The 18517-nt window shown below is 44.0% G+C and overlaps 1 protein-coding gene across 5 annotated transcripts in view; it reads right to left on the minus strand.

Moving 5' to 3' along the window:
- Positions 1-18517, minus strand: part of Lef1 (lymphoid enhancer binding factor 1) — a 118610-nt gene that overhangs the window by 7341 nt on the left and 92752 nt on the right. For 2 of the 5 annotated variants that reach the window (XM_074041507.1, XM_074041504.1), the window contains 2 exons: positions 13703-13751; positions 12973-13013 (listed from right to left, as the gene is read on the minus strand). In XM_074041507.1, coding sequence (XP_073897608.1) covers positions 12979-13013; positions 13703-13751 — 84 coding nt within the window. In that variant the 3' untranslated portion in view covers positions 12973-12978. The remainder of the gene's footprint in view (positions 1-12972; positions 13014-13702; positions 13752-18517) is intronic. The other 3 variants (XM_074041506.1, XM_074041503.1, XM_074041505.1) reach the window with 2 other exon arrangements.

Below are 18517 nucleotides of genomic sequence, written 5' to 3' on the forward strand. Positions count from 1 at the left end.
CAAACATAGCTGCCTATGGAGGACCATTTACCTCAGGAACAAGAGGAAACTTGCCTGGGAAGAATCTGCTATCAAAGTCACTCCTTTCTACTCCCGGTTTTACACCTGTTATTTCATTGCTCTGAATGTCACCTTGCAAGTCCTTGTGACAAACTGGCCTATGAGATCCTCTGCCTGTTGCCTACAGAAAGTGACACATTCTCTCCAGGGATGCTTTCCTAGTGGCCACCAAGTCCCTCACTGCCTAACAAGGCTGTTTGTCCTCAGCTGCTCTGCTGGAACACAGAGCCATCAGGGCAGACTGACTCCTGCCTCCCAGTGGGAGGAATGGGCCTGACATCGTTGCAATTGTTTGCAGATACAAAAATGGGTCAAATCAAGATTCTTTTCAAGAAACCACAGGCATGAGGCTCTGGAGACGGGAGACTTCCCACATCTGAGGCTGCACTGGGGGGCTGTGGCTGCGCCTGGCCCAGGCCCTGTGAGCCCTGGCACAGCCCCACCCACCCAAAGCCTGCCCAATCAAAGCGGCAATTACCACTCCTGCTGTGGCTGGTTGTGGCTGGCTTCAAAGGCAGCTCAGCAAGTCCCCTCATACAGATGTTAAGGTGGGGCCCCTCCCAGGAATCACCATGCAGCCATTTGTACGGTGGACTCAGGGCAGCACAAGAGCCCATATGCCACCTAACAGGAAGCCCTGATGCTTGCTCTTCTGGACCAAGCTCCAATGGGACAAATCATCCCAACAACCAAATGGCACCAGGAGCTCAAATGGGCAGTTACTTGCGAAGATCCCAGGTGGTGACGGTTCTGTGTCTGGGTCAGCTCAGCACTGACCCTGAGCTGTTAAGGATTTCAGGTCTTGATACAAAAGAAACAAAGAGAGGGTACTGGAGAGTTCCTTCCCCCTGAGCATAAAGGCAAAACTCTAGGAAAGGACAAGAGCCAGGCCTCGTCCTCTAGCCTAGCCCCCTTCCCACGCTGTCCTCTGGTGGGAGGGGCCAAGGAAATAAGCCTGTTAGTGAAGCTGAGGAGTCCTAGTGGAGAGGCCCACTGGTTGTCACAGCTGTCTGGGCCAAGACAGGGGTAGCACAGCTGGTCTCTAGGGACAAAATGCACCACCTCTTGGTATCATGTCATATCACTTCCTTGCTCAGAATTGGTGAGGAATCAAGAGGTGGATTGGAATAAAGACCCCTCCCTCCCCTCCATGCATCCCACTCCCAAACGCTGCTAGCAAGAGTGCTCCTCAAAGTGTTCTTGGCTATGATGTGAAATTTGAGGACAGAATATTAGTGATTCATTTTGCGAGGTACAGAGAGAAAGATTTTCACTGTAAGAATTGCCTGACGGCAGCACACAGCACCCTCATGCCCACTGTCTGCTTGTCTGCATTGGGGAAAACTGACAAAAACCGGTTATCTAAAGGTGTGAACTCTTATGCTGCACAATGGGATGTGTGTGCGGATGATCCAAGTGCAGGTTTCTAGAGCAGGAAGCAAGCATGGCAGAGCTAGTTGGGCCCTGTCCTTTCAGGAGAGGAGTCTGAGGCATATGGTCATACAGTGATGGGCCCCAGCAACCCCTGGAGTGGCAACACCTGGCCAGTTTCCAGGCCCCCTGGTTCCACTGGGCCATTGCCTCATTGACTTTGAGTGGCCTTGTCTGCAAGAAACTGATGAAGGAGGAGGAAGAAAAACAACATTCACTGAACACTGATATACCAGGCATGGGATGCAGGCTTTGCACAGCAACCTCACGTAATCAATCACCAGGCCTGCTCTGCAGGTTCCCACAGATCTACAGTTGGAGAAATTAGCTGACAGTCTAAGGAGCATTTGCCACCATTTCATTCATTTTCTTCTCTCTCCTACCTTTCCTCTGTCCATCCAACACTAGGCAATAGCACCTTTATCCTGGTGGAGGTGATCAACCCCTAGATCTGCGGCTTCCCACCCAAGATACCACACTCTGTTGGAAGGCAGGATGGTTAAGAGAAGCAAATGCATCAGCAACTTTGCAATTCAAACTATAACCTACAAAAGCCAGTTTCAGCCCCTTGGCAGTGATGCCGCCTGGTATTTGAGAAAAGGGAAAATGGAAATGTGTGGTTAGGAAGGTTCACACTGAGTTTTGTTTCACAGCTGAATTAGTCCTTAGTCCCGCATTCAGGACCAGTCAGTCCCTAACCACAAAGCTCTGAAACACATTCCCAGAGCTGGAGGAGGCAGGAAGAACAGACTCGTTAGCCCTGTGTTTAGACTCAGGTTAGACCAGGGCAAAGTCCACAGAGTATGCTGCTTGTCCCCTGTAGTTATCCAAAGTAAGTTATGACCAGTTACTGCGGACTTTGGCCACATTCAGATGGTGTCTGAGACAGGCCTATGAATATTAGAAAAAGACTCCAGGGAAAATTCTGACTTCTATCTGACCACCATCATCAGCCTGGCCCCCTGTGAGGACCCGTTCTAGAGATAGGCTGGGGTTCCCAGGCAGCTCAGGTGCTCTGGATTGCCACACCTGCTGGAGACATCGGCGCCATGTTCTTGAGCAAAGTTCTGAATAAGAAAGAATCACAGATTCATTTTACAGGGCTGGGGGGTGTGTGGCTTAGGTGGTAGAGTGCCAGCTTAGCAAATGCAATGCCAAGTTCAAATTCTAGTACTGCCAAAAAAAAAAAAAATTCTATAAACTGAAGTGTACAGAGGACCCACTCGGTGGGCCCACTTCCTAATTCTTTATCCAGTCCTCATTTCTCTCATCTTAACAGAATGTGCTAACTTCACCTTCTAAAAATGAGGCAACAGGACTGGTGCGCATACTATTTTCTTCTTAAACCAAGCATTTCTGTTGCTGGGCCTGTGTTTGTGCATCTGACTCAGCACACATGATACCAGGAGGTGCGGAGCTCCAGTGGCGCAATCGGTTAGCGCGCGGTACTTATATGATACCAGGAGGTGACCGTATGTGTGATTAAGGCAGACAGTCCCGAATCAGGCCGTTATCCCTGCCCCACTGGTCACTATCTGGGTTATCTTGGCAAGTTCTTGAAATATTCCAAACCTGTTTCATCTGTAAAATGGAGCTAGTGAGCTGCTCTCCCCCAAAGCATGGCGAAAGGGTGAAGGGTGAAGGAAGGTATGCATGAATTGCTCTGTAAGTGTCAGACAGTCCGTTACTCCCTGGGCTGAGGCCTGGGGCCAAAGATGAGCTGTGAACCCAACCACACGCTCACCAAGCACCCGTATTTCCTCATCCCTCAAACAGGGCTGAGAACGTGAGGCAGTGACACAGGTAGAGGTGTCTGTGGAGAACCCAGGATGTAACATGCAGTCCCCTCTGCTCCTCCAATGTCACATGGCACATAAGGGTAGCAAGATTCATTCTATTTCTATTTACAGAACTTCTCATAGAAAACAAAGAAAAAAAACACAAACAAAAAAAAAGACCAATAGAATATTCTGGAAAATAATCAAAATATCTCTTAGGAAACAGAATGTCTTCTGAAACACAATACTTCTGAGAAAAAGTAATCCTCAGAGGGCAGGGGGAAAAAGGTGTTACAATCATGGAGAATGGATCTAAACATTTAGCAAATTTTAGGTTAGATGCGAATTAAAAGTTAAGCAAATAAAAAGAAAAAAGAAAGAAAAAGCGAGCAATCTTAACTTTTCTCTGCTCCTGTCAAAGGGAGCAGAGCTTCTGGGCTAAGTCCTAGATGGCGCTCAGGAGCTGGTCCTGCCCTGGAGCCTAGTGACTGGGCACTTACAGAGAACATGGACAAAGACAAGGAGTTTCGGGGCTGGTGGAGTGGCTCAAGTGGTTAAGAGTGCCTGCCTAGCAAGTATGAAATCCTGAGTTCAAACCCCAGTGCCACCAAAAAAAAAAAAAAAAAAAAAAAAAAGACAAGGAGTTTCGAAGCCACACATCACATAGTGATGTCATGAAACTCATGCACAAAAAGAGCACAGTTTTCAGTGGAGCACCTCGGTAACCCCAGGTCAGGCCCCATTTACTTCTGACTCATGTATCACTCAAACTTCATTTTCTGATGCTGAAACCCACAGAGCAGGAGGAACATATATATTCCTATGGGGGAGGGGAATCCTCCCATATAGCAAAAGAAAAGACAAGTTTTAGATTCAGCTTACTTGGGGTCATTTAGAATATTAACAAACCACCACACTCTATTCTGTCATATGCTATGTGCGAAGTACTGAGAAGCATTTTCAGTGCACTGTGTTAAAGACAGAACTGCATCCTAAAGGGTTTAAAAAAAAAAAACACCATGGTTTGGGCTATGGCTGTAACTCAGTGACAGCGTTTGTCTGGCATGAGGAAGGCCCTGGTTCCCATCTCCATTTTGTGCAGTACTTCATATTAAGAGTCTCAGGGGGATATAATGAGTCTCCTGCACGTCTCTCCCTCTCCTATTATTTTGTAATGGCACCTGGCCAACCTGGCTCGCTGAGGTTCTTTCCTGGCCCAGCTAGTACTGCCCTTGGGTTGTTTCTGGTATCTCTTGGTATCCATAGGAGGATTGGTTCCATCCTTCTATAAAATGGCATAAGCCAGGCAGGGTGGCATATACCTGCAATCCCAGCTGCTCAGTAGGATCTTGAGTTCAAGACCAGCCTGGTCATGGCAAAGTTAGTAAGACCCTATCTCAATAACTGAATACAAACAAAAGGGCTGGAGGCATGGCTCAAGCAATGGGGTGATTGCCTTGCATTCGTGAGGCTCTGGGTTCAGTCCCTGGTATCACATATACAACTAGGCAAGTCCTCCTATAGACCGTAAATTATCTCTAGATGACCTATAAGGCCTAACACACTGTAAATGCTACAACTGCATTGTGTCGGCAAAGGTGTGGGCATGTCCAGTGCGGGTGCAATCATCACAGTTCTGACAGTATCATACATAGTCAACAGTGCTCAAAGGCATGCTGGGAGAACCACAGCAGAGCAGGCCTAGGCTCCATCCTCCTCACAGCTTCCATATGGTGCTCAGCATGGGACAAGGGAAGTTTTGCTGTTTGGAACTTTCTGCAAATTTTCCCCCAAATATCTTTCATCAATCCAGATATGGAAGTCTGATTATGCTTTCAACCCAAAGGCTCCCATCCTAGGAGTGTACCTCAGGCATCCTGACAAACGGTCAAAAGTTCAAAACCTACAGTCTGCACATAATCTCATCCAGCCTCACTGTGTCATGTCGCTACTTCTCTTTAAGACAGTGGGACCAAGCCTGACCCTTACTTGACTGATGTCTGACTTTTCTAAGGAACAGAGAATTCTCTTCAAGTTTTCTACTAATCTGTGGCAGGTATAAGCAGGGATTTGCAGACACAAGCACACTAGGAGGAGGGAAGACACGGGGAGGCCATCCCCTCAGTCAGGGCTTTCTCAGGGATGGCCCTGCCAGTGGCCATCAAGACCTCCAGCTGTTCGGCAGAATGAGCCTACAATCTCAGACAAGACAAATGACACCCCAGCAGTCACTTGCCTAGAACCTAACCACTGTAAAAAGGCAGGCAGAAGGTGCTCCATTGGGCTGGGCATCCACTTACAAGACAATTGCTGAGCAGATAGCAGATGTCTTCCTGGGAGATGGTAACTGCACAGCCTTGTGCTGCCACCACTACCTGCAACACCTAGGTCTCCCCAACCCGATGGCCACCCTGCTCGCCTTAGGCTCCCTTCCCAAAAGTTCTTAACCCCGCTGTCTAGCTTCTGCTTGTTAAGTAACAATCCCCACTAGTGCTTCCTAAGAGAAGGATGGAACACAGAATATAATTTTTCACTTTCTGGTTGTCAGAGCTTTGGTTTTTACTTGAGATTGGACAAGCCTTAAGAGTTCCCCAGCTGCCTCCAACTTCTTTTTAATTTTATTTGTAAACAGCTTAGCTTGGTGTTTTTAACATGTCAAGCCAGAAGCAAACCCACAAAGGCATACTGACGCTTGACATGATACGTTTGCACCTGTGGCGCAGTTAGGCGCAAAGATAGGGAAAGAGTGTCAAATTTACTGGGGTGAGCTCTGAAACTTCTGGCAAAGAAACACCTTTCCCAAGAGACCACTGAAGACCTTTCAATCCTCACTAACACTCAGAGAACAAGGCTCAGAGGACAGGGCTAAGGCTCTCACAGACCCTCAGGGTTCCCTGTTCCCACTCCTGCAGCTGGGCGGCTCTGCAGGAGGCTGTACAGGACCTGGGAGTCCCAAGTTCCCCAGCCCTAAGCACCTCGTCAGGCTCAAGCCCCATCATCCAGAGGAAGCTAGCCATAATCTCGATGAAATCCAAGCGTTGTAAAATGAACTCCTGATTCTGCATTGCACTTAACAACGATCTCTCCCACACATCTTTGGGCCCCAGGGCATAAAGTTTTTACTTAGTAAAAAGCATATTTTAAATCTTGTGTAGCAAGTATGTATGATTATGCCAAAGTGGAAAACACTGTGAATATGCATCTGTGTGTTGCTATATCTAGGTGCATTTCTATGGATGTTTAACCAGAGGATTTTCCTACCTTCTAAAAGGAGCTTACTGTACTTTTGTACTAATTCTTTGACATAATAAAATTATCTAAAATATCTTTTCAATCTGCATAATTTGAGTTGTCAGATTTTTGTATTTGTTTTGCTAAAGTAAATATTAATAAACTGGTTCAGAAAGGTTTTGGTCGGGGAGCAATTCCGGAGTTTGCACTTAGGGCCTTGTGCTTGCTAGGCAGGCGCTCTACCACTTGAGCCACTCCACCAGCCCTTTTTTGGTTATTTTTGACATACGGTCTCACTTCATGCCAGGGTGGCCTGGGCCAAGGTCCTCCTATTTACACTTCCCACGTAGCTGGAATGATAGGCACACTTCACCATGCCCAGGTTTTATTGGCTGAGATGGGGTCTCGGGAACTTTTTGCCTGACCTGGCCTCAAAGCGTGATCATCCTTAGTAGATAGGAGGCAAGAGCCACCAAGCTTGGCTAGAAAGTTGTTTTTTAATTAGTGAACTCAAGAATGACCATTTTTCATATGTTTCAAAAATTCAAGTTCTTTGCTTAATTCCTATGTATCTTGATTCGGTCAGGAAGAAAGGATAGTTTCAAATTTGATAATCATCTCTGACTACTGAAAAACTCTTGGGATCCAACATGTACCAAAACCCTAGAAACTCACAGCAACTCAATCACTGAGCTGTCAAACCGAGCAACACTCCCACCCACCTCACAGTCCGAGGGCCATCCACTCTGACTTACATACTTCTTACAATGCAATTTATGCAATTCACTCACAGAATATAAAGTATTCTTTTATAACTACCCACTTAGATGTCCATGTCTTCTTAAGCTGGAGACTCCTCTAGGAAGGGACAGGGTCTCATTTAGCACATACCTTGCCTAATGCAGTTCCTGACCTGCAGAAGTTGCCTTCACTGACTGTTTGCAGAGTGAATAAACAAAGTATTGGTGTCTATGACACTGGTCTTCCAGTAAGCATGGGAGAGTATGCAGTCTCATTCTGTGAGGCCCCAGGCTCCCAGCATTCCCACAAATGACAAGTTAGTCCAAAATTCTGAAAGGATGAATTTGGTTTTCTTAAAAAGCCCTGTAGTTTAGGGAGCACCTCCAATTTACAGGAATGGCTTTTATAGCTTCTGTTTTCAATTATCCTAAACGTTGCTTTCACAGGGCTGAGACTGGATTAACAGTAATTTCTTTGTTTCAACGTGACTGCATCCAAGCAAATACTCCTCTATTGCACGAAAGGAGACACACACAGGCGACAGGAACACAGCAAGCAACTGGTGCAGGAGGAACTACTTTCCTGGCCAACCTCTTCAGGGGGCTCCACAAGGCAACTGCAGTGCCTCCTCCAGGGAGCTCAGAAGCATTAGAGAACCCATGTGTATTTTAGGGAGTGGAAACCCCAGTAGAAAGAGGGCTTCAAAAAAAAAAAAAGCATTTGCGCCATACATATGAAGGTCTAAGCTCAATGATCTTCCTCATTTAATAGAAATTTTCTACACCTGTACAAAGATAGTGTCCATGTAGATCAACAGACTAGGGAACCCAGTAATAAGCTCACACAGCTACAGCCAGTTGGTTCCCAACAATGGTGTCAAAAACAGATGTTGGGAAAAAGCCTCCTCAAGTGGTGCTGGGAAAACCGGACATTCACGTGTAGGGGACTGAAACTAGACCCCTGTCTCTCACCTTGTACAAAAATCAATTCAAGAGGGATCAAAAACCTTAATGTAAAACCTTCAACTTGAAAACTACCGCAGGAAAACACAAGGGAACAGTTCAAGATCTAGGCAAGACAATAATTTCCTGAATTGGACTCCAAACCTCAGGAAATGAAAGCAAGAACTGATATATGTGATTACATCAAATTAAAAACCTTCTGCACAGCAAAGGAAAAGAGCCAAGAGAGCCTACAGAACAGAAGAAAAACCCTTGGCAGCCATTCATCTGATAGAAGAGTAGCATCTACAGTATACACAGAGCTCAAAAAATTAACAGAAGAAATGTTGCCCAGTTGATAAGTGGGCAAAAGATCAGAACACTTTTTAAATGAGGAAGTACAAATGGCAAGTAAGTATCCAAAAAGTGCTCAGCATACTTACCACCAGGAAATGCGAATTGAACCTACACCGAGATTCCACCTCACCACGATCAGAATGGCTATCATCCCAAAAAAGAAAGAAAAAACAACAAAACCAACCACACAAATGCTGGTGAGGATGGAGGGGGAAAATACTGTTGGTGGGAACGTAAATTAGTCCAACCACTATGGAAATCAGGAGGAAGGTGCCTCAAAAAACTAAAAAGAGAGCTGTCATATGATCCACCTGTCCCATTCCTGGCTATATACTGGAAGAAATCAAAGCCAACATACAACAGATACCTGCACACCCATATTTATTGTGACACTGTTCATAACAGCCAAATTACGGTATCAGCCTGTACCCACAAACAGATGAATGGATAAAGAAAATGTGGTATTTATACAGAATGGAGTGTTATTCAGCCACAACGAATGAAAACATATCATTTGCAGGGAAATGGTTAGAATTTCTTTCATATTAAATGAAATAAGCCAGACTCAGAAAGACAAGTATCATATGTTTTCTCTCGTGTGTGGAAATTAGAATTAAAAAAAAAAAAGAAAGAAAGAAAAAAGAGATGACCTGAAAGTAACAGAGGGACTGCTAGGGAAGGGAAAGGAGACTACGGAGGGTGAGGTCTAGAGGAAAGGGGTGAAGGAGGGTATTTAGGAGCGCAGGTATGACAAAAGCACACTATATGCATGCATGGAAATGTCACCCCATTCATAATATGTATAATTAATAGGCATCAGTAATTATAATGAGTTTTAAAACACAGTGTTAAGCTTCGCTGTGTACATAAGAGGAATAAGCCTCTCGAGTAAATCTTATCACAGTGCAGCTATGGTCTCTCGTCTCTGCCCAGTACCAGCTTTACCTTTTCTGGCTTTGTCTCTCCAGAACTGAAAACAGGCTGATGAGATTTCACTTCACACTCTTCATAAGGTCAGTGCTAACCAAATACTTTGTCCTCTGCTTGTTTCTCAGGTGAAGTGGTCTCCAGAAGTGACTGTACTCTGGCAAACAAGGAGCTCTATGGCCACACTAGTGAGAAACCAGCCGTCACACTGTAACAGTGCTTCTAGGGGCCCAGAACACGAGGCAGCCCACTGGGGAGGAGAAGGGCAGTGGAGATGATCTGTACCTCCCTGCTGGGTACAAATCACTGTCAAGGTCACACAGAACCACTCTACCAACGACTACCAATTAGTGAAGCGAGTCCTCTGCATAACACTGGGAGGGAGCGAAGACTAGGAATTTGGATGTGAGGGAGTGGCTGTTGGGGAGCTCAATCCTCTCGCGCATACCCAAGGACCCCACGTCCAGAGGCTCGAAGGGTCCTGCCCAGTGCTCCCCAGGTCACACGGGACTAATGTGAAAGCCTGGGTGTCCTCACTCCTAGTCTGCTCTCTTTCCACAACATTGGCCCTGTTTTCCTTTCGTTTCTTTGCTACTGCTCTGTTCCAGAAAAGAATGCCTCGTGTTTTTCAGGGATAACAATTATCATTTCCTCCTTGCAGGAGGCTTCTTGAGCACCCCACCTAAAGCAGACCTCCAGCCAGCTCCCTGCTTCGTGTGCATCATGGTACTTCTATTCCCCTGTTTATTTTTGATCATCACAGCAAAGCAGCAAGCACCGTAAAGAGTCAATGCTGCATGCCAGGTCTTACAATTCTACCTGGTGCCTATCAGATGCCCACGAGATGGTGGTGGCAACTGTCACTGCACGCATAGAAACGTTTCTCAAGTCCTAATATAAAGACAGGGGCAGCGAAATGACAGGAATATTGTCATTTCATTTACTGAATCTTTCTACATACAGATCTGCATTTCTTTCTTCATCAAGTGACTGCTGGTTCTGTTCTCCACAGCAGGATGAGGTGGGGGACGGTGACTTCAAAGGTCACACAACCTACCCAGGGAAGGAGAGGGAGAGGAACACAGAGATACTGGAGCCTCACCCAGCTGTGGCTTGATAAGAATTTGGGACCAGGGAATCTTTGTTTTGCTTTTCTTGTATAGGACAGAGAGGACTCTTTAACCTTTCATAAAAAGAAGTGACAAAAGACGTAATAGCTGTGACTGGTTTTTTTTTAAAAGGAGGTATGTGGGATGCTTCTTAGAACAGCCTCAGTTTTTACATCAAAATAAATAACACTAAGCATGAGGAAGCCTAAGTCAGATGCCAAACTGGGAGTATTACAATACATTTTTGCGTGACTCTTAGTACAGAAAGTTGGCTTTAAAGATTTCGGGGCAAACGGGATATATGGAGTGTGTGCCCTTGGCACACTGCCCTTCTGAGGGCCTTCCATGCAGGGGCAGGACATGGGAAGGAGGACTGTGACCATTCCTAAGAGGTCAGTAGTGAAGAGTACAACATTCTTTCAAAAACTGCACAGCAGGTGCTTTTGACTTAGGTTGACTTCTGTGAGGCCAGGAGCTCCTTGGGGAGGGGCCGTGTCTAAGTCATGCCTGTGCTCCTAACAACCACACCAGGTAGCCAGCTTGAAAGAGGACCTGGACTGACAGCTACTGAGTTAAGTTAAATACGATTATTATCTGTGGTTGCATTTTAGAAGTGCTGCTTGGTCACCCATAGGAGGGATAGTCCTCTCACTGGGAGAAAAGGCAGGCACTCAGGAGAGTTAGGCAGAGTGAGGTTAGCTCAGGACAGCTGTGGTGTCTTAAAATTAACCTGAAGAAACTGGAATGAAGATCCAGAAAGATTCTCGGAGGAGAGGATCACAGTCTTAGGTCACAGTGGGGGGAAAGCACTATTGGGTGCACACATCCCAACTTCCAACCTGAGGCAGGTACCATAGGTATCACCATTTCCACCTTACAGATGAGGAGAAGAAAGATTAAGAAGCTGAAGGTGACAGTCTGGGCTGTCAGCTGATTTGAAATTCACAACTCATTGGTGCCAAAATCTCTGCTGGGAGATTTCCTTGTCTAAAATTTCAACACCAGCGTTAAGTTCTACAGGCTTAGGCGAGGTCTCCTGGTTCAGTCAACAACGAATTTTCTACAGGTAATGGTCTTCCAGGAAATGCTGCACAGATCTGTCTATTCCTCAGTAGGAGCAAACTGGATTTCAGGCAGGGACCTCCATCTGTTTGGGGAACTGCTTATGATTTTATTTGGACAGAGCCAGGTACAGAGGCTAGGGTGGAAATGGAGAGAGACAGAGAGCGAATGATTAAAGGTAAAACCACGTGCCAATGGTGAAGACATGGATCCACACTAGTGATGTGTACCATGTCCTTCAGGCAGTAAAGAGTGCTGGCTAACTCCTCTTAAGTAGAAAACTGACACAATCAACTTGAAAACCCCTCTTGGAGAAACATCAAGGATGATGTGGCAGAAAGGAATTCTGGAGGGAGGGCAATTTTCCAAAGGCTAAGCACGAGATGAAGTAAGTGATAGGTGTGAGAGGCAAGACACAAGACAGACCCCAAAGGTAGAGAGAGCCAAAGTAGAGTCAACAGGACTTGGTGACTGACTGCATATGGGTTTCCAGAGAGCATGCAGAATCTAAGGTGACGCTGTTGAGAATTGTGGACACAACAACATGAATTCCAACTCAACAAAGACCAAGCCTTAATTTGCAAAGCCAGGTTCCCTGGGCTAGTGGTCACATGGATAGAAATAAAAGAATTATAGTGAAAAGAAATGAATACTAGAGTGAGATCTAGCAATGGTTAACAATAAAAAAAATACTTGATAGAAGAAATGGGATTAATCAGATAAGTGCCCATGGCATATTTTAAAGTATTAATAGAAAAATATAAAGCACGCAAATCTTTTGCACTAGAAACAAACTGTTTATCATTTCAATTAAGGAAGAATCTCTATCAAGCAGCAACTTGTTTTTGGCGGCACTGGGGTTTGAACTCAGGGCCTCACGCTTGCTAGGCGGTGCTCTTACCACTTGAGCCACTCCACCAGCCCCCCAAGCAACAACTTTGAGCAGGATTAGAATGGTACTCCTGAGACCCACCCAGGTTTGCCCAGTAGGATGGCATTTTGATTCTGGTTTGTTCTTTTTTTTTTTTTTTTTTTAAGGTAGATTTGCCACTGGTCAGTAAGAAATGGTTGAGATGAAAGAGTTAGGAGGAAAGAAATGGAAAAAAAATAATAAATGGGGCTACAGGGAGAGAAGAATCAAGATAAAAAGCACACTGTATTACAGGTATGTAGCCGGTATAAAAACCATCAGTTTTAAAGCACTAATTTCATTTTGGTGGAGCCTTCCTCTTTCAGGAGCGATGCTGAAGGGAATCGGTGTGGGCAAGAAGGTTCACAAGCAAGGGCCTCTGTTTACAGCTACCGCCAGCAGTAGGACCAGAGAGTCGTTCTTACCATGTTTCAGATGTAGGCAGCTGTCATTCTTGGACCTGTACCTGCAGAAAATTGTGTCTTTAACAAATTTTTACAGAAGAGGTTTCTGTACATTCCAAATACGCAGTAGCTTACAATATCATGTGGAGCTGTTTGCTTTACTTTTTATGGTTCTTATACCAGCCATTTTTTAATTTGTGTAGTACAAGTGGTGACCTTATTTTTAATGGAAGAAAAAAGGGGAATAAAATGGGGACCTCACTGGTGCCTTGAATCAATACACAAGGAAGATAAACCTCTATCATGTTCTCTAGTCTTAAAAACCCAATCACAGAAAAGACTCTCGAAGGGATACAAGGTAGCATATTATATAATTATCATAAAGTTACATTTTTAAGGAGTATGCAAATAGAAAAAAGCAGAAGTGTTAAAGCAAAGAGAATACAGACAACTAAAGCAAAAACCAACCAAATAATAATAATTAAAAACAAAACAAAACCCACATAACACACAAAGTCAACCACAGTTCCCAGCCAGGATTCCAGGTGACAGGGCTGGGAAAGACTTTCCACATATACCTTTACACATTCACATTTAAAAGAAAAGTCTTTTAAAAGAATTTCCAGAAGGAAAGCAGAGTTAAAGAGTCGCACATGATAGTCACAGAGGAAGCAGAGGCAGGAAGAGGCTGACTACTTTACAAGGTGCGTGTCAGAAGGCTGAGCATTGACGCAAAGCACAAGGCGCCCACCTGAAGTAGATTCCTGTAGCTTCTCTCTCTTCCTCTTCTTCTTCTTACCCTGGAAGGAGAGGGACACACGGTCAGGTCACAGAGCAAACCTGAGCACAGGAATGAACAGTAATACGAACAGACAGACAGCCGACAAGGAGAGATGGAGGTGATCGCTGTCTCTCTCCTCACCATCTGCATCTGGAAACAGAGTCAGAAGGGGTGTGCATGCATGTGTGTGTGAGAAAGGGGGTCGGGGGGAATGTTCCAGGGCTGTGGTCTCAGAAAGCCCTTCAAGGAAAGCCTGCTTTGTGAGGCTTTCCTGCTCTTTCTGACCTCCATGCTCAGCTCAGAACACTATTGTGAATTCCACTATGCAATGGGAAGGTCCCTGGTGGGAACTGAGTGCCCACAGCCTTGTGGCATAACCAAGGACAGACACAGAAAGATGAGACAGAACCTGAGAAAAAGAGCAAAATTTTGGAGACTTACTTCCAACTAAGGATTTTGCTTCCTAAGATAGGCACAACGGCTTAGGTATACATGTACTTTTGAAGACACTTCAAAGGCATCTTGATGACAAATTTTAAAGTTTAGGTCTCATTTGCAGTAGCTTAGTTTCCGGTTTTTCTTCACAACTACTTTTCCTCTCAAAAATAACACAGTATAGCTACAGTCCACTTATATGAACAGTAAACGGCCAACCTGTGGTGTTGGGGTTTTTCAACTAACCCAACAGTACACAGATCACATTCAGTATCTCTCCTCTTATGTCAGTAATTATTAAATATTATTACAAAAATAAAACTATGTTATGCTGAATATGTTTTGTGGCTCTATAAGTAAATAAACGCATGTGCACCTCAAGATAGTTCTTCTTCATGTCACATGGCCACCGAGACCTTAAAGCGTTAGAAAGCTGATGGAAACTATCCTCATGAGCACGAAAGCGAGCAGGGGGCATAAGTGGCACATCACATGTGTCATATAAAGATGATGACGTCATCTTTAATATCACTAAGGTGCTCTGGGAACTGGGGAGCTCCGGGAGGAGCGCATGCTTCTCACAGGCAGCCACTGTCTTCCTTCCAAACAGAATTTCTGCAGTTTTCAGAAGTTACTATAAGGTAGTTTTCATGTGTCTGGAAACTTCTTCCATACTTTCTTCTCCTGACTTCCATCTGCCCTTTAACATTTGCTTCAACCGGTATCCCTCGCAGGACTCTCAACTCCCCTGCCCTTCATCCCCCTCCCCAGGCAGAACTGAGACTCCACTTGTATACAAGCTCCTCTGTGTCCTTGACCTCATGGCCACGGTCAGCCCCCTCACAGGTAGCGTACTGGGCTCTGCCCTGAGCCCTCACCCATGGCCACCCCCCATCAGAGCACAGCCCGGGTCTCAGCACTGTCTCCATCGCCCCACAAAGATGCTTTTCATTAAAATTACATAGGCGATTATAATACCAACAAGCATGAGGCACTAAATCTCAAAGTGCTAACAATCGGACAAACATTCAACTAAACTCATCCAAGAAACGTGTGCAACTGATTCATGAAAAGTTCAGTTATTAGCCAAAGTTATAGAAGCAAACTGCCATTATAAACCCTGGGACCCATCCAACAGTATATTTTAATATTAATTAAGTTACTGAGATGCTTATTATGTCAGGATCAGGATAGCATTCTGGCACTGAGTGCCTTGTTCCTTATCCTTAGATCCTGAACTCTTATTTTAAAGTGCTACCTCTTGATTGACTTCTAATTGCCTTAGCCATTCACAGGCTTCTTTTTTTATTATTATTATAGAAATGGTAGGAACAAGGCTGGAGGTGTGGCTCAAGCGGTATAGCGTGCTTGCTTTGCAAGCATGAAGATCTGAGTCCAAACCCCAGTCCCACCAAAAAAAAAAAAAAAAATTAAAAAAATGACAGGAACACTGGATTTTCCCTTCATTCTTTGAATACATAAGCAAAACAATTTCCTTTCAAAATCATGTAAAACCTTTAAAAATGAAACTACTTTCTTTTCATTTCTGTCAAGAGAAAAAAGGAGTGAGAACAGATGTGAAAAAGAGAGGTGAAAGAAAATGTGTATGTTTAAGTCTTTTTAAAACTTAAAGCTTGCCAAGTGCCAGTAGCTCAGGCCTGTAATCCTAGTTACTCAGGAGGCAGAGATCAGGAGGATCACGGTTCAAAGCCAGCCCAGGCAAATATTTTGAGAGACCCTATCTCGGAAAAAAAAGCCCCTCACAAAAAAGGACTGATGGGGTGGCTCAAGGTCTAGGCCCTGAGTTCAAACCCCAGTACCGCAAAAAAAAAAAGAAAAACATTGAAAGTTCATTATGTAAGGCTCAGAACATAAATGTAAAGACATTCAATAAGCAATGCTACATCTACACAAATTCACAAGGCTCCTGTAGGGGTCAGAGGGAAGAGCAGGGCTCCCCTCCTAGGCAAACCGAATTCAAAGCACATGGAGGACAGGAGGAGACACTGTGTAGCCCTGGGGCGGTAGAGGGAGGGGGTGCTGACCTTCCCACTTACAGGGCACAGCAAAGGCGCTATACAGACAAATGGTAATTACTGCTCAGAGAACAGAAGCCCAGTTCATGGGCAGAAACTCTTCAACTAAGCAGACTTCTTAAAGACATTGAGAGACTGAGCTGATTCACTGAGGGGCGTAGGGGGAGGAGAAGCTAGGCAGATCTTGACGTCAGGGAGACCTGGGTATAAATTGCAGCTTAACCACCTAGTACATGGCCTTGGAAAAATTACCTAACCTCTCAATTTCCTCACCTGAAAAACAGAATAATGATGTACATACAACTGGATTGTGGTAAGGATTAGAAAGTAACAGAAAGAATTTAAGACTAGTCCCACCAATCAGCATGTGGTTGTTATTAAAACAACCAAAACAACAATTCCGAGCAGTTGACTGTGCTTTCAGTCACCAGTAACAGTAGGAGTCTTACTTCCCGTGCTAAAGTTATATCCAGTGCTTAAGCTCCAAATTCTGACTGGTAAAGTGACTTTTTCTGCGGAGCACATTATAGGAAACAAACTGTGCAGCCCAAACCCAGATATAAGTTTGTATGTGTATTCAAACAGCTCTGATGCCTTTAAGAAATTTATGATCTTAGACATGAATCGCTGTCGTCACTTCTGTGAGAACAAAAGCCCCACCAGAGCATCTACAGCAATGTCCACACATTAAATTGTATATGGATCCATGGCTTCATTTTTGCCCTTTTTTGAAGGGACAATTCCACTTATATTAAGATTGTTCTGGGCTGGTGGCGTGCTTCCAGGGGAAGAATGCCTGCTTGCTTAACAACTGTGAGGCCCTGAGTTCAATCAACCTCCCAGTACCTCAAAAAAAAAAAAAAGAGGGAAAGAAAGGACTATCCTGGGGACATTCCATAGTAGTGTCATGTGCAGTGTGAGAACTGCTATAGACTATGTTCCCTCAAAACTCACACGTGGAAATCCTAGTCCCCAGGGTGATGGGATAAGGAGGTGGAACCTTTGAGGGATTAGGACACAGCCCTCACCAACGGAATCAGTGTCCTCATAAAACGGCATGAAAATGGAAAAATGATACCTGTTGAAGCCACTCCAGGAGCGGGGGTGGGGGATGAATAAAGGAGAATGACAGAGAGGGTGAACTCAAGTATGATATGTTTGTTATATTATGAGAACTTTTGTAAATGCCACAATGTACCCCTACCTAGCACAACACCTAAAAAAAAAAAAAGGGGGTGGGGAAGTCACAGTATTCACTAGTTGAACATGTAAGTCAATGTTGGGAACATTACAAGTGTGTTACCATATGTCTTATGGCAAAATAAGATGTGGAAGTTTATAAAGCTTTAGAATAAAAAAAAAAAACATAAAATTTTAATAAAAACAAAAGGGCACCTGATCAGCTCCCTCACCCCTCCACTGATAAGGACACAGCCAGAAGACTGACAGCAGTCCCCAGCCTTCCTGAGCCTCAATTCTGGACTCCAGCTTCAGAACCCTGAGCAACAAATTCCTGTTGTCTATCATAGTCTGTGATAGTAATCTGAACAAATGGATGACTTTCAAATTTTTTAATTATTTTAATAAAGTATTAGAATCTTTTTTCTATAAAATATGATAAAACTCCAAATGTATCATTTATAATATAGTTTCTCAGAAATAGTCAAGACTACATTAGTAAGCTGCTCAAACTCGATAGCAATAGAAGAACTGGCAATATAAATGAAGTCATTCTTGCCAATAAAATGCATACAAACTTAAACATGATAGTATCTACTCAGCCCGAGTAAAGCACACTGTAGATGTTAAGGTACATTAACATGGAATAAAATTTTTTTTTACATAGTCCTAATTCTGAAATACATTGTTTATAAGAATTGTACAACAATATAATTCTCTGGAAAGAAATCTGACAATATGTATCAAGAGCTTTTAAAATATTTATATCCTTCCTACAGAAATAATAGTCCTATATACAGAAAAAAGAGCCTGTTATATATAGACATGCTCATTGCAGGACTGTGTATATTTGTAAGGGAAAAAATAGCAACTTAAATGTCTAAAAGCAGGAAAATGGCTATGTAAATTGTGACAGTCATTCATTGATTAGAATATGGCTATACATAAACACTATACTATAAAATAAAAATACATATATACATAGATATATATGAGCAAGAAACATGACACAAAACACATGTACACACATGTTTATATCCTTATAAAAAATAAAAACAGAAAAATACTGGAAGATGATGTAAACAGTCACTACTGATCTTGCCTTTATATGGTGAGATTATGGGCTTTCTTTTTA

This window comes from Castor canadensis, chromosome 9 (assembly GCF_047511655.1).
Source record: "Castor canadensis chromosome 9, mCasCan1.hap1v2, whole genome shotgun sequence".
NCBI classification, from domain to species: Eukaryota; Metazoa; Chordata; class Mammalia; order Rodentia; family Castoridae; genus Castor; species Castor canadensis.